This window comes from Pipistrellus hanaki, assembly GCF_964339955.1.
Source record: "Pipistrellus hanaki genome assembly, chromosome: 15".
Taxonomy (NCBI): Eukaryota; Metazoa; Chordata; class Mammalia; order Chiroptera; family Vespertilionidae; genus Pipistrellus; species Pipistrellus hanaki.
The window spans coordinates 47724519-47739824 of record NC_140517.1 but is presented as its reverse complement, the minus strand read 5'-3'; the positions used below and the strand labels follow the sequence as shown (position 1 = coordinate 47739824).

The 15306-nt window shown below is 42.8% G+C and overlaps 2 protein-coding genes across 2 annotated transcripts; both read right to left on the bottom strand.

Annotated features, from left to right (window-relative positions):
* Positions 1-3076: 3076 nt before the first annotated feature.
* Positions 3077-9035, bottom strand: LOC311632977 (N-formyl peptide receptor 2-like). The gene is made up of 2 exons (XM_084905068.1): positions 8988-9035; positions 3077-5924 (listed from the first exon to the last, which is right to left on the bottom strand). The coding sequence occupies exon 2, from the start codon at positions 5911-5913 to the stop codon at positions 4858-4860; it is 1056 nt and encodes a 351-aa protein (XP_084761194.1). The 5' UTR covers positions 5914-5924; positions 8988-9035; the 3' UTR covers positions 3077-4857.
* A 3254-nt stretch (positions 9036-12289) lies between these two features.
* LOC311633462 (N-formyl peptide receptor 2-like) lies at positions 12290-13294 on the bottom strand (the record flags this gene model as incomplete). Its single annotated transcript, XM_084906188.1, has 1 exon — positions 12290-13294. The coding sequence occupies one exon, from the start codon at positions 13292-13294 to the stop codon at positions 12290-12292; it is 1005 nt and encodes a 334-aa protein (XP_084762314.1).
* Positions 13295-15306: the final 2012 nt, after the last annotated feature.

The window sequence follows — 15306 nt, the reverse complement described above, 5'->3', positions numbered from 1 at the left end:
AGCAGCAAACTCGGAGAGGAAGGGAGTGGGAGAGAGAAACATCAATGAGGAGAGAGCATCATTCGTTGGCTGCCTCCTGCATGCCTCACACTGGGAATAAAGCCCGAGATCAGGACGTGTGCCCTGACTGGCAATCGAACTGTGACCTCCTGGTTCATAGTTCAACGCTCAACCATTGAGCCATACCAGCCGTGCCAGAAGTGTACTTTATTTTATATCCGAGAAAAGCACAGGAAAGAAGCTATATACAAGACAGATAGGTTACAATATTTTCATTGTGGAATCAGATTTCAGATGCATCAGATCAGAATTTATACTAGAGTAAATTATATGTGCATAATAAATGTGAGGAAATTTTATTAAAAGTTATGAGCATGGCCGAAAACTGGTTTGGCTCAGTGTATAGAGCGTTGGCCTGCGGACTGAAAGGTCCCAGGTTTGATTTCGGTCAAGGGCATGTACCTTGGTTGCGGGCACATCCCCAGTAGGGGGTGTGCAAGAGGCAGCTGATCCAATGATTCTCTCTCATCCATGTTATCTAATTTAGAGGTTTTATTCAAAGTTTGTCAATTCTCTAATATCTTTTATAATAAAAAGCCACTCTGGATTCAAAATGATACACATTGTCATATTTCTTTATATCCCTTTAATGTGGAATAGTTCTTATCTTTGTCCTTTATGACTTTGCCATTTGCAGAGCAAAGTTTACTTATTATATAGAATGTCCTTCAATTTCAGTTTGATGTCTCCTAATGATTGGTTATGCATTTTTGGCAGAAATGCTACATGAATGATACGGTGTCCTCATGCATTGCTTCAGGAGGTATAGGATTTGGTTTGTCTTATTTAATGTCTAAACTATGTTGAAAGTTTTTTCTTTTTTTAAAAAAAAAAATATATATATATTTTATTGATTCTTTACAAAGAGAAAGGGAGAGGGATAGAGAGCCAGAAACATCGATGAGAGAGAAACATCGACCAGCTGCCTCCTGCACACCCCCCACCGGGGATGTGCCCACAACCAATGTACATGCCTTTGACTGGAATTGAACCTGGGACCCTTCAATCCGCAGGCTGACGCTCTATCCACTGAGCCAAACCGGTTTCGGCTATGCCGAAAGTTTTGTAAAATTTTGTATACAATTATTCAACAAAGAAATTCATGTGATTTTTTAAGTTTATATACATTCCACACAAAAATTCATACTTTCTGATTGGTGTTTCGAGATTCTTAGGATATATACCAAGAAGTGGAATTGCTGGGTCAAAAGGCACTGCGCGCTTGTCCTGCAGGGTGCGGGTGATGGGGGCCGCTGGGGACAGGATGTCATACACCGTCTTGGCTGTGGCCTGGATGGCCTGCACCAGCCGGTTGCTGAGTTCCAGGCCTTTGCCCATTTTTTAATTGGTTTGTTTGTATGTGTGTGTTTTTTTTTTGTGTTGAGTCTTATAAGTTCTTTATATTTTTTTTTGATATCAACCCCTTCTCAGATGTATCATTGGCGAACCTCACCCACATTTAAAAAACACTCCCCAAGCAATCCTGCTTTAGTATTGGTTGTAGATCGATATGTGGGAAACAGGTACCTCGATGGTGTGTGGAGCTGGGTGAGGCCTGAGATGGGAATGTGAGGGGAAAATACCTTTGGCCAATCCTCAGCGTCTCAAATTAGGGATTATTGACACTTTTCTTGGATTTTCTTGATCTAGTAGCAGTGGTAACAGGAAGGATCTCCAGACTCTTCCTGTATGTTCTCAGCTGAAAGGGACTTCCTGGATTAAAAAGTACAGTTTCTATTGCCCTAGCCGGTTTAGCTCAGTGGATAGAGCATCGATCTGTGGACTGAAGGGTCCTAGGTTCGATTCCGGCCAAGGGCATATGCCTGGGTTGCAGGCTTGATCCTCAGGAAGGGGTGTGCAGGAGGCAGCCAATCAGTGATTCTCTCTCATCATTGATGTTTCTATCCCTCCCTCTTCAAAATTAATAAAATATATATATATTTAAAAGTACAGATTCTATTGGGAGGCTCATAGGAACCACTCTGGGGTGGCTCACAGGGAAGTGAATCAAGCATTCCTAGAGGTTCTCTCCCAATGAGGTCATGAAGCTGAGGCTGAGGCAAGACTCCCATGTCCTTGCTTTGTGTTTTAGCCACAAGGTGGAGCTCGGTCTCTGATGAGTTCGTTTTCATTAGCCCTGGACACACCAAAGCCAGTCCGCAAGGAGTGTTTGCGACGCTGCCTTTGACCAGTCTGCTCCCTGTCCTACTAAGTGCAAATGTAGAGAATTGCAGTGTCCACATGAATGGGTTGCTCTGCTTCAGGCAGCCTGAAGCTCAGAAGCCCTCCTGGTATTAGGAAAAAGGAGCTAAATTTGATGGAACTCTTTTTTTTTTTTTTTTAAACAGAAACTTTAAAAAATATATATATATTTTATTGATTTTTTCAGAGAGGAAGAGAGAGGGATAGAGACTTAGAAACATCCATGAGAGAGAATCATCGACCAGCTGCCTCCTGCACACCCCCAACCTGGGATGTGTCCCAAACCAAGGTACATGCCCTTGACCAGAATCGAACCTGGGACCCTTCAGTCTGCAGGCTGAAGCTCTATCCACTGAGCCAAATCGGTCAGGGCAGGAGGGTTATTATTTAGTTCTCCGATCTAGAGGATGTATGTCATCCTTTATGGCTGTTGGCTTTGCCCTCTTGAATTTCTTGTTTCTTATTTTCTGTGGGCCACATCTTAGGTGGGCTTTTAGGGGTGACATGAAGGAAAGGGAAAAAGTGACTGAGTGAAGCAGTGGATGAGTGAAGGATGTTTAAAAATTAAATTGATTGGGTAACAGGTTAATAACATAAATTTCAGGTACACAGTTCTATAACACAGCCTCTGTATATTGCCTTGTGTGTCCACAACCCAAAGTGTAATATCCTGGGTGAAGGATTTTTTTTATAAGAAGACTACCTAACACAAATTTTGAATACTTTTTTTTTTTTAACAATAAGTCAGAAAAATATTTTACACAAAGGGCAATATGTGAGTGATTATTTGAAGAAAGCAAGAAAAGAGACTCAGTACCATTATGGATTGATTTATTTCAAAACACAGCCATCAGTCAATAGCCAGAGTACTTTATTTGAAATAGAAAGTCAAAATCTGAGGCGGTCATAAAAACAAACAGAATGAGGATTTGTAAAAATTGTGGGCATGGGGATAAGAATTCACTGGACATGGCTCAATTCAAGACATGAGTGTGGAGATAATTTTAATTGGACATAAAGATTCTCACTTGACATCTGCATGATACTGTTTATTGCTTCATTAATACAATAACTACATATTAAGTACCTATCACATATTAGGTACGTACAATTTTACATGTTGGGCATAATGATTCATTAGAGAACAGTACAGACCAGATTCCTGCCCTCAAGAGAGCTTTTATTCTTATTATGTAGAGGAGGCCATACCAAGTACTGTAAATAGTTATACTGCTTTGCCGAAATCGGTTTGGCTCAGTGGATAGAGCATTGGCCTGTGGACTGAAGGGTCCCAGGTTCGATTCCAGTCAAGGGCATGTACCTTGGTTATGGGCACATCCCCAGTACGGGGTGTGCAAGAGGCAGCTGATCGATGATTCTTTCTCATGGATGTTTTTAACTCTCTTATCCCCCTCTCCTCCTCTCTGTAAAAAAAATCAATAAAATATATTTAAAAAATAGTTATACTGCTTCATGCCAAATACATTTGATAGTTTGTATGAAATGCTAACTTTCTTAAAAGACACAGTTGATTAACTCTGACAGGAACAGAAAAATCTGGAGATTCTAACCACTATTCAAGTAATAGATCCTGTTATTAAAAAGCCTTCTCATAAAGAAAACTCAAAACCCAACTGGCTTCACTGGTAAATTTCTCTAAACATTTATAAACATAGAACACCAGAGAAAAGAATCAGGGAATCACTTCCCAGCTCTTCCCAGGAGGCCATTATCAGTTGATGTAAAATCTGTGTCAGTAATGACACAGACATTAGAGGGAAGCAAAAGAACAGACCTATTTTTACATAAACATAAATGCAGAATTCCAAACTAGTCAAGTAAGATTTATTAGAAATATATAAAATACCTCATGAGCAACTCTGGCTTATTCTAGGAATACAAGGGTACTTTAACATTCAAAAATGAATATAATCGCTGAGCCAGCAAAGCTCAGTGGTTGAGTGTCGACCTATGAGGCAGGAGGTTATGGTTTGATTCCCAGTCAGGGTACATGCCTGGGTTGTGGGCTCAATCCCCAGTCAATGATTCTCTTGCATCATTGATGTTTCTTACCTCTCTCTCCCTTCCTCTCTGAAATCAATAAGAATATAATAAAAAATGAATACAATGTATGATGTAAATGAAAGGAAAATATAACATGATCATCTGAACATATTCAGAAATGCATTTGATACGATGCAGTAGCGATTCATGATTTGATATTATGAGCTGGGTATAGAAGAAGCATTCTGTAGTCTGATAAGAAAAGCTTACAAAACAGCCATAGCAAACACCTTACTAAACGGTGAAGTACCAAAGTTGTCCCCTTAATATACTCTCTCGTCTAAGCTTTATAGATTCCCCATCCTTCTTTTCCCACCTCCACTGACCCCGGGGTATATGCTGTGGTGCCAAAGCCAGAAATGACAGAGATAAGACCCATAAGTCCATTTCTTCCCACCATTCTGAGGGCACCAAAGTGGTTTTCATGATGAGTGTGGCTCATCGTGATCCAAGGTAACTTGAAGCTGGAATCAGGATCAGGGGAGGAACAGGCAGAGCTTGAAAATGCCTCCCCCCCCCCCCCCGATCCCCTCACATGGCCTGTAACTCAGCCTCTATAGGAGGCGAAGCAGATTTGTTGGTTGTATCACTGGCTGGGGCCGAGTCCTCGGTCATGGCCCTCTCCAGGCTGGCAGGCAGAGAGTGGATCAGTGTCCTTCGGAAGTCTTGGCCAATGAAGACATAGAGCATTGGGTTGAGGCAGCTGTTGAAGAAGGCCAAGGCTTCCAGTAGGCTAGTCAGGACATCAAGGGCTTTGTACATTCTTCCGAGCAATATCTCTCTGATCCAAACTGTGGTCAGAAGGGCAACCAGTTGAAAGGGGAACCAACAAACAAAGAAGGAAACCACAACAGCGGTGAGAACCTTTGAGGAACGGCTGGAGTTAATCATGCCTTTTTTATAGAGCTTGATAGCAATGAGCCCGTAGCAGATGGCGACAATGGACATTGGCATAGTGAAGCCAATGACAAACCGGATGACCCCTCTAGCTGTCAGCACAGTGGAGGCCACCTTCAGCCACTTTTGAGGGGTGTCAGCCCACGGTGCAAAGTTGAAAGTACAGTACACATTCCCTCTTGGATCATTTCCTATCGTCACGAAGATGAAAATTTGCGAGGTGAGGATGAGTGCAAGAATCCAGGGCACAAGGATCAGTTTTGTAGCCAGACTTACGGTGCGGTGGTTGTGGGCCCAGACTGGGTGCAAGACACAAATACAGCGGTCCAGAGCAATGAAAGCAATGAGGAAGACGCTCCCAAACAAGTTAATGTCCACTACTGTGTAAATCAACTTGCACATGAACCAGCCAAAAGGCCATTGGTTTTTCATGATACTTGACACCATGAGGAATGGCAGAGCGGTCAGGAAAGAGAAATCCGCTATGGCCAGATTCAGGTAACACAAGGTGGTGACCGTGCGTGCCATCCGGAATCCAGCCACCCAGATCACAAGCCCATTGCCCAGGATGCCGAGAACAAAGGTGATCCCTTGAATCACCCATAAGACAATGTGCAGAGCAGTGTAGCCAGTAGATTCATGGAGCATCTCATTGGATCTATTGAGAGAGATGGAGAAGTTGGCTTCCATCTTGCCTGCACCTGAAACATTTCAACAATGGGAATTTATCAGCTGTGAAAACATCAGGCCAACATCAACCTTCACTAGAGCTTCCTCTCCAAACTGGATACCCGCTCTCCTGAACCTTGTGGCTAGTCACTATAAATTTGGCAGACTCTTAGCTGTTCCTTTGGGAAAGGACACTTCTCCATGTTCCCATAATTACTAGTATGCGTTCTATCACGTAGGCTGATTACTTAACTAAGAGTGTTACCAGGCCCCTGTCCATCAGCGGAAGTGAAGGCTTGAACTGGTGACATTAATTGTTTGAAACGTCCATTCAGAAAGAAATAGAACCTGCATTTGAGCTCAGGCAGATGGCTTCCACCAGAAATGTGCTCTGAACTTTACCCCATCTCATATTCCTTAAACAGGCTCAGTTTCTTTCTACCCACTCATTCAGCGCCTCACAGTTCATCCAGGGGCTATAATGTGCTCAATGATGTCTAAAACATTGGTTTAAAATACGCTGGCACAACAGGAAAGGATGATGGTGCAATGGTAGGTGGGGAAAGGCCATTGAGGTAAAGTTGTGAAATGATGAGCCCACTCCATAAGGGTGGAGGAGAGCCTATGATCCACAGAGGGTGCGCGGATGGATTATGATGGCCGCTATTTGGTGACTCATAAACGGTGTCATTCACAGTACAGTTTATCAACTCCTGTGAAGCCATTCTTGCTTTTGATAAATATCATCATCCATGGTCCTGGCAGAGGAAGTGGCCTTTTCAGCATCTAAATTATTAAGGGTAACTGGATTTATGACCACAGATTTTGTAAGTTTCCTATTAGTTTACTCTATTTCTTCATCATGTTCCCATTTTAATACTTTGAAGTAATTGTTTCAGTTCTGCTTTCTCCTAGAACTTCTTAACGTTCTGATTCCTGCTCCATCTAATGCCCTTGCCTTATATTTTAATAAGACTATGCTAGTAATTATTTATGAACTTTAAAAAAATATATATTTTATTGATTTTTTTTTTTTTTTTTTTTTTTTACAGAGAGAAAGAGAGAGGGATAGAGAGTCAGAAACATCGATGAGAGAGAGTCGTCGATCAGCTGCCTCTTGCACACCCCCTACTTGGGATGTGCCCGCAACCAAGGTACATGCCCTTGACCTGAATTGAACCTGGGACCCTTCAGTCCGCAGGCCGACGCTCTATCCACTGAGCCAAACTGGTTTCGGCTATTTATGAACTTTTTAGCCTTCTCTCAAGCAATCTACCTGCATTGGTAATCTACTCGCATCTGTCTTAGTGAATAGAGTTCTTATTCATTCCAGTTCATGTTGTGGGTAAATCAAGAGTTCTTGTTCATTCCTTCCTCAAGTTTGCTCTGGATCCCTCTCTCTGTCTCACCTTTCCAAAAATTACCCTCCAGCAGTATCACTGTTCTTTTCTGCCAAAGTATGGCCAAGATTTTCTTTCTACTAAATCATCATAGGACACAAACACGGTCATATCCCCTTCCTTCACAAAGCAACTGCCTTTGGCCCATGTTCTTTCCAGCTTCGGCCCTGTGCTCTCAAGAAAATTCTTTCAGTGAATTTTGTCACCTCAGCTTTTCTCCTAAACTTCTGAAAACTGACTTAGGTCCTGAGCACTCCTTAGTCTGTGATTTCCGTAAGAAGGCCTACGGCCTCCATGTCACTGCTCCAGTGGTGCCTTCTCAGTTCTTATCCTGATATCTCAGTGATATAGGATGCCGTAAATCCTTTCCTCCTTAAACCACATTTCCATATGCCTTTAGATGATAAAATGTACCTATAACACACTCCTGGTTGTCTTTATAGCTCAATAGACTGCCTCACCTCATACCAATTTACTAGCTTTATTATTTTAAAAATATTTTTTTTATTGATTTCGGAGAGGAAGGGAGAGGGGAGAGAGAGATAGAAACACCAATGATAAGAGAGGATCATTGATCGGCTGCCTCCTGCACACTCCCTACTGAGTATCGAGCCCACAACCAGGCATATGCCCTTGACTGCAGGCCAATGCTCTATCCACTCAGCCAAACCAGCAAGGGCTAATTTATTAGCTTTTTCTCCTTCCAAACCTCACATTGCCTAGATCAAACTCTTAGTTCTTCCATCCTCCCAAATCTGTCCCTCTTAATATTCGGTGTTTATTTGGAACGTAAACACTCAGTTGTTAAATTTCTACCTTTAAATCTGACACATCCTTGAATCCCCTTTCTATGACCATCCCATCTAAGTCAATCAATTATATCTACCAAGTAACTGGAACAATTTTTATCACCATTAACTTTGTCCATAGACCTTGTCTGGTTGCATATTTGCACTTACCTTCTAAATAGCTTATTCTTGCTTCTAATGCAGCCTTCTTCCCCTCCCTCAAACCATTCTCTCTCTACATATAAGCCAAATGATCTTTTATAAACACAAATCATACCATGACATTATTCTGCTCTACACCCTCCAATGGCTTCCAAACACCTATCTCAAGCTTACCAAGTTCTCCTGGATCTGGGCTGTGTATGCCTCAGACCTCACACACCTATATCATCTCACACAGTGTTAGGGATTCACACTGAATTCCTTTGATTTCTTGAACATGCCACACTTACTGCCATATCAGGGCTTTCGCATCTTCTCTTCCTTCTGCCTACTTTGCCCTTCCATTCAAGCTTCTTGCATCTGGCTATTTCTGAATATTGCTATCTCAGCTTAGATATTCTATTCTCAGAGAGGTCCCGCCTGATGCACAGTGCAAACCAGCTATCCTAGGAACAGAAATAAATTTTAATAATATATTTCATTTTACTCAACACATATAGACTATCATTTGAACATAACCAATCTGAGAATTTTCCATGAGACAGTTTGTCTTCCTTTTTCAGACTAAGTTTTTGAGTATATGAAATTCATTTTTGACTGCAGCCCCTCTCAGGTCAGGCTAGCAAGAACTCAATAGTTATATGTGGCAAGTGGATTCTTACTGGACAGTCTAGAGCTCAGGAGGTATCTGCCACATAACAAGTGCTCTCATAACAATGTTTAAACTCTCAGGCTTGGAACTTACCACCAGCTGCGACCCGTTCCTGTGGCCAGTTCCTGTCTTCTTGTGCAGTAACTCAGGCAGGAGGGCTTCAGCAGCTGCTTTATTGGAAAACGAGGGGGCGGGACAATGGGGCTCAACCCGTCAGCTGACAGGAACTCAGAGCTTCTTGCAATTTCCGTGAAACACTCTGGATATGGTGTCAGCTTATTCTTTTCAGAACCTTAGTGTCTGAATATTCCCCTCTCGTTCCACCCGCCGTGGGAGACAGGAGTTCAGTGCTCTAAATATCAAGGACCAAATGTATAGTAAACTTATATTTACTATAAGTATCTTGTAGTAAAGAAGATGAGAACAGGCAAGTTAAGAATGTTTTGTATCCGGGCCCTTTCTCTTTCAGAGATTCAGGGAAATGAAAGAAATAATTGCTGATGTGAGAGGAATTGGAGGCAAGCAATAAAACACAGTCATTGGCTTAAAAAAAAAATCTTGTTGCTTCACTCAAACAACACTTCAGACATCAGAGGTGTGGGTTAGTTCTGTACTGAAACGTTCTCCAGTTCTCTGTGGACCTGACCTGGGTGTTCTACAGTCTAACTCAGTCTGACACTGTCTGGAATTAGGGCCAGATCCTACAAAGTACAGGGCTCAGTGCTACAAGGCTACCCCACTTCAGGTGCCACTTGGGAGTCCCAGGTTGCCAACTGTACTTTAGATGGACCAGCTGTAAATCAGGGGTCCCCATAGCCCCCTCTTTAGGTACGATAGTTTGCTAGGATGACTCACAGAACTCAGGAAGGAATTTACTAGTACTTGTTTAGCAATTCAGTATTAAAAACACAACTCAGAACCGCCAAATCGAAGAGATGCATTGGGCAAGGTATGGGGGATATGTGTGCACATAGTTTCCAAGTTCTCTCTGGGACATTATCCTCCCAATGCCTTGGTGTGTTCAACTACCTAGAAGCTCATCAAGTCCTATGGTTCAAGAGTTTTTATGGAGCTCAATATCCTGCACCTTCCCAGCTATTGATTCCAGAAGTCAGTGTGTTGAGCTGAAATTTAATCACTTGGTCCTACTGAGGCTACCTCTTACTGGACAGTCCACCCTAACATACCTCATTAGCACAAATTCTGGTGTAACCCAAAGGGACTCCTCATGATAAAGAGACAGTTCTAGCCCTAGATAGGTTGGCTCATGGATAGAGCATTGGCCCTTAGACTAAAAGGTCCCGGGTTCCATTTTGGCCAGGGGCCTGTACCTCAGTGGCAGGCTCTATCCCTGGCCCTGGTTGGAGTGGATGTGGGAGACAACCATTCAATCTCTCTCTCTCCTTCTCTCTCTCTCTCTCTCTCTCTCTCTCTCTCTCTCTCTCTCTCTCTCTCTCCCTACCACTCTCTAAAAACCCTCAGGTGAGGATTAACAAAATAAATAAACAAAATTAACATAAGCATGCAGGAAACTTTAAAAAAAAATTGATAAAAGACTCCTTTATCATTTAGGAAATTACAAGTGTTTAGATGCCAGTTGTAAGAACCAGGGACTAACACTAACATATTTTTTTTTACATTTGAATATTTATTTTGAGTTCACCTTTGCCAATGCATCAGCGTGTTCTGTTACACATTAGATGACAATGTGTGAGTGATTATTTGTGGAAACCAAAGAAAAAGGCTGACAACTACTGTAGATTGATTCATTTCAAAGCAAAGACACCAGTCACCAGTTAGCCAGAGTATTTTATTGGAAACAGAAAGTCAGAATCTGAGGTATTCATAAAAAGATAAGGCACTTGAGGCCTTGTAAAAATTTTGGGAATGGCAGCAAGAGTTAACAGGCCCCCATTCAGGATGAATTCACAGTTCAGTTAATTAGACATTAAAGATCATAGTTGATACCAAGATGATGCTAATATTTTTTGAGTCATTAATTATATAACTTCTTTACACATATGGTTTTGGGATTCATTCATGAACAATAAAGGCCAAACTCTGCCCTCAGATAGATTACATTCTTATCATGTAAAGATACCCCTACCAAGTACTATAACACAGTTGTCAGACTCTTTCATACGAATAAATTTGACCATTTGGAAAATATGGCCAAATTCCTTGAACATCACAGATTACCAAAACAGACAGTAGAGGTGATAGAAGGTCTGAATAGTCTGAAGTTATTAAAGGAACAGAGTCTGTTAAGAAGTCTTCTCAAAAAGAAAGCCCAAGACTCAATATAACATCAGAGAACAGTATTGGAGGAATCACTTCCCAGCTCTTTTTCTTTTGATGTAAAACCTGACATAGACATAAGAGGAAAGTAAAAGACTAAACCCATCTTTACAGAATCATAAATGCAGAAATTCCAAACCCTTCTAGTGACATTAATTAGAAATATACAAAATATATCATGACCAACTGTAGTTATTCTATGAATACAAAGGTAATTTGACAATCAAACATAACTACAGTTTATGATGGTGTAAGTAAAATGGTAAAAATAATATGATCGATTTAATAGCTGAATATGCATTTGATACAGCCTAGCACTTAATCATGGTTTTAAAAAGAAGCAAACCATTAGTGAAGTAGGAATAAGAAACTTGTGTTCAGATTTAAAAAATAGATGGAAACATCTTACTTCATGATGAAATAGTAAAGTTTTTGCCTTAATATACTCTCCTCTAAGCTTTACAGATTCCCCACCCATCCTCCTCTTCCTATCCCTGTATTCTTTCCCATGACCACCTACCCCCGGGATAGAACCAAAAATAAAAGCAATATACCCTGATACCCATTTTTCCCCCCCAGGTCAGGGGTCACCAAAGTAATTTATCTGGTGAGTGATTCAGTGTGGAGAAGAGGCTGTTCACTGATGTGATTGCTGCCAGACTGTCTAGCCAGATCCGGCCAGATTCAGGCCAGAGCAGAGATCGCTTTCCAGAAATTCCCTCAAAGACAGCCCAATCCCTCCCAAAGCCCCTGGTATGCTGGTTCCTTGGTTGGCCCCTCACTGTGTTTTGGGCAAGTATATAAGGCATTTTCTTTTTATCTGAGGTGGGTTATTCTCCAGTACCTCCATCCATCTGTACTGTCCACCTGCCATGTGGCAGGGAGGGCATCCGTGTCATCTTGCTGCCTCCCAAGCTGAGCCTTGTATGTATGCTCCCTTAGTAAACTCTGAGAGTAATAACGGGACCCTCATTACATTCGTACAGTCTCTTGGGCAGGGAAATTTTACCTAACACTCAGTATGACCTCAGGTAAGATGAAGCTGGAAGAAGGAGCAGGACAGGAGGAGGCAGAACTCAAAAATGATCCCAGTCACCTCACATCTCCTGTAATTCGGCCTCAGTAGGAGAAGAAGCAGATTTGTTTGTTGTGTGACTCATTGGGTCTGTGTCCTCAGTCAGGGCCCTCTGCAGATTGGCAGGCAGGGAGTGGATCAGTCTCTTTCGGAAGTCTCTCCCCAGGAAGACGTAGAGCACTGGGTTGAGGCAGCTGTTGAAAAAGGCCAAGGTGCTTGTTAGAGATTCCAGGAGAAGAATAATGTCAAAACTACCTTCAACTACTGCTCTGGCATAGAGTGTATGCAGAAGAAGACACAGTTGAAAGGGAAAGCAGCAAATGAAAAAGGAAGCCCCAACAACTGTGAGAACCCGTAAGGGATGTCGGGACTTTATCATGCCCTTGTTTCGAATTTTGGCTGCAATGAGCCCATAGCAGATGGCGACGATGGACATCGGTAGAGTGAAGCCAATGACAAACCGGTTGATCCCTATGATTGTTGCTGGGGTAGACAACCTCTGCAACTTCTCTTCTTCACTGATGTCACCACAGAAGTCCATGTTGAATTCACAGAATATATCTCCGTTATCATCCTGGACTGTAGTAAAGAAGATGAGAACTGGCAAGTTAAGGAGTAGAGCAAGAATCCAGGGTACAATGATCACTTTCTTAGCCAGACGTAGAGTGCGGTTGTTCTGGGCCCAGACCGGATGCAAGACACAAATACAGCGGTCCAGAGCAATGAAAGCAATGAGGAAGACACTGGCAAACAGGTTTGTGTCTATCACAATGTTCAATAACTTGCATAGGAACAAGCCATAAGGCCATCGTCCCTCCATAGAATTCACAACCATGAAGAATGGCAGAGTGGCGCTGAAGAGGAAGTCGGCGATGGCCAGGTTCAGGTAACACAAGGTGGTGACTGTGCATGCCATGCGGAACCCAGCCACCCAGATCACAAGCCCGTTTCCCACGGTGCCGAGGACACAGGTGATCCCACAGGCCACAAAGAAGAAGATCTGCAGAGCAGTGTAGCCAGTTTCCATCCTGCCCACACCTGAAACATGTCAACAATGAGAATGTGTCAGCGGTGCACCCTACCACAGCACTTCTGTTCAGGCCAACAACTTCCACTGGAGCTTCCTCTCCAGACCCACTCTCCTGAGCCTTGTGGCTCATCACTCAAATTGAACAGACTCTTGGCTGTTTCTTTGGGAAAGGACACTTCTCCATGTTCCCATAATTACTATAGTATGCATTCTACCGATTAGGCCAATTACTCTACCAAGAGTGTTATTGATTTTAGAGGGAAGGTAAGGAAGAGGGATAGAGAGAAACATGGATGACAGACGAACATCAATCAGCTGCCTCCTGCATGTCCAGAACTGGGGATCTAGCTTGAAACCGGGCATGTCCCTGATGGGGAATTGAACTGGTGACCTCTAGTTGGTCCGAAGGTTGTGGGTTATTGTTAAGCTGAACTGGTGACCTCTTGGTTCATGGGTCAACGCTCAACCACCTTGGCCTGGCTCTCTTTAAACTTCTTAAACTTCTCCCCATTCCTGCTCTAAGCAGATGCCCTTGCCTCATATTTTAATGAGTAAGTGGTAGTAATTGTGAACCTTTTAGCCTTCTCTCAAGCAAACCCCCCTATGTAGCTGCGCCTGTGTCTCAAATAGAGTTCTTGTTCTTCCCCTTTCACGTTTGCTCTGCATTTCCCCCTCTCTCACCTTCCCAACAATGCCCCTCCTGCAGTGTCACTTTTCTTTTCAGCCAAAACATCCTCAAGATTTTCTTCCTGGCCCAAACCGGTTTGGTTCAGTGGATAGAGCATCGGCCTGCAGACTGAAGGGTCCCAGGTTCAATTCCGGTCAAGGGCATGTACCTTAGTTGCGGGCACATCCCTGGTGTGTAGGATGCAGTTTCTATCTCTCTATCTCTCTCCCTACCTCTCTGTAAAAAAAATCAATAAAATATTTTTTTAAAATTTTTCTTTCTGTTGTATCATTCTATCACACAAACAGGATCCTACGCCCTCCCTTTACAAAGCAACCGCCCTTGGCCCATGCTCCTTTTCAGCTTCAGCCCTATGTGCTCTCAAAAGAATTCTCTTGGTGAGGTGTATCCATGGACAAACACTAGAAGTCAGAGTGTCTCCACTTGTCACCTCAGCTTGACTCCTAAATTCACTGTGAATTGACTTGGTCCTGAGCACTCCAAGGACTGTGCTCCCCTTAAGGGGGCCCATGGCCTCCATGTCACTCTCCCAGTAGTGTCTTCTGGGTTCTTATCCTGATATCTCAGTTCGGGGGGACCCATAAACCACTTCCTCCTTCTCATGCCAGTTGATGATAAAATGTGCACGCAACATAGTCTTGGTTGTGCTTATAGCTCAACAGGCCACTTCACCTCAGTCTTATTTACCAGCCTTTTCTCCTCCCAATCCGAAGGTTGCCTCGAATAAACCAAACTCTTGACTCCCCCCCAAATGTACCTCTTTGGGTATCCCGTGCCTGTTTGTAATTTAAGTGCTCAATTGTTAAATCTCCAAAGCTAACACATCCTTGCACCTCCTTTCTATGACCATCCCATCCAAGTCAACCAAGCCTCTTTACAAAATCAGTGAGTCCACATGTGGATTGGTTTCTCTCACCACAACCCTGGTCTGTATCCCTTATCTGGCTGTAGATCTGCACTAACCTTCCAAATAGCTTGTTCTTCTGATGCTGTCCCTACCCAAATCTGTTCTCTAGACAAAAGCCAGATGATCTCTTAGAAGGACAAATCATACCATGACATTCTTCTGCTCAACAGCCTCCAATGGCTTCCAAACTCCTAGTTCAAGTTCCCCAAGCACTCGTGGGTCTGCACCGTGCACCCTTCAGAACTCATCTTACACCCTGTGATGAATTCATACAGAATCCCTTTCATTTCTTAAATGTGCCAAGCTCATTGCCATTTCAGGCTTTTTCAGGCTTGTTCCTTTTGCCTACTATGCCCCTCCTTTTAAGCTTCACACCTCTGAATATTGCTATCTCAGCTTAGATATTATATTCTT

Bases quoted from the DNA above. Each gene is read 5' to 3' on its own strand.
- LOC311632977 (XM_084905068.1), bottom strand. From the start codon at position 5,913: ATGGAAGCCAACTTCTCCATCTCTCTCAATAGATCCAATGAGATGCTC.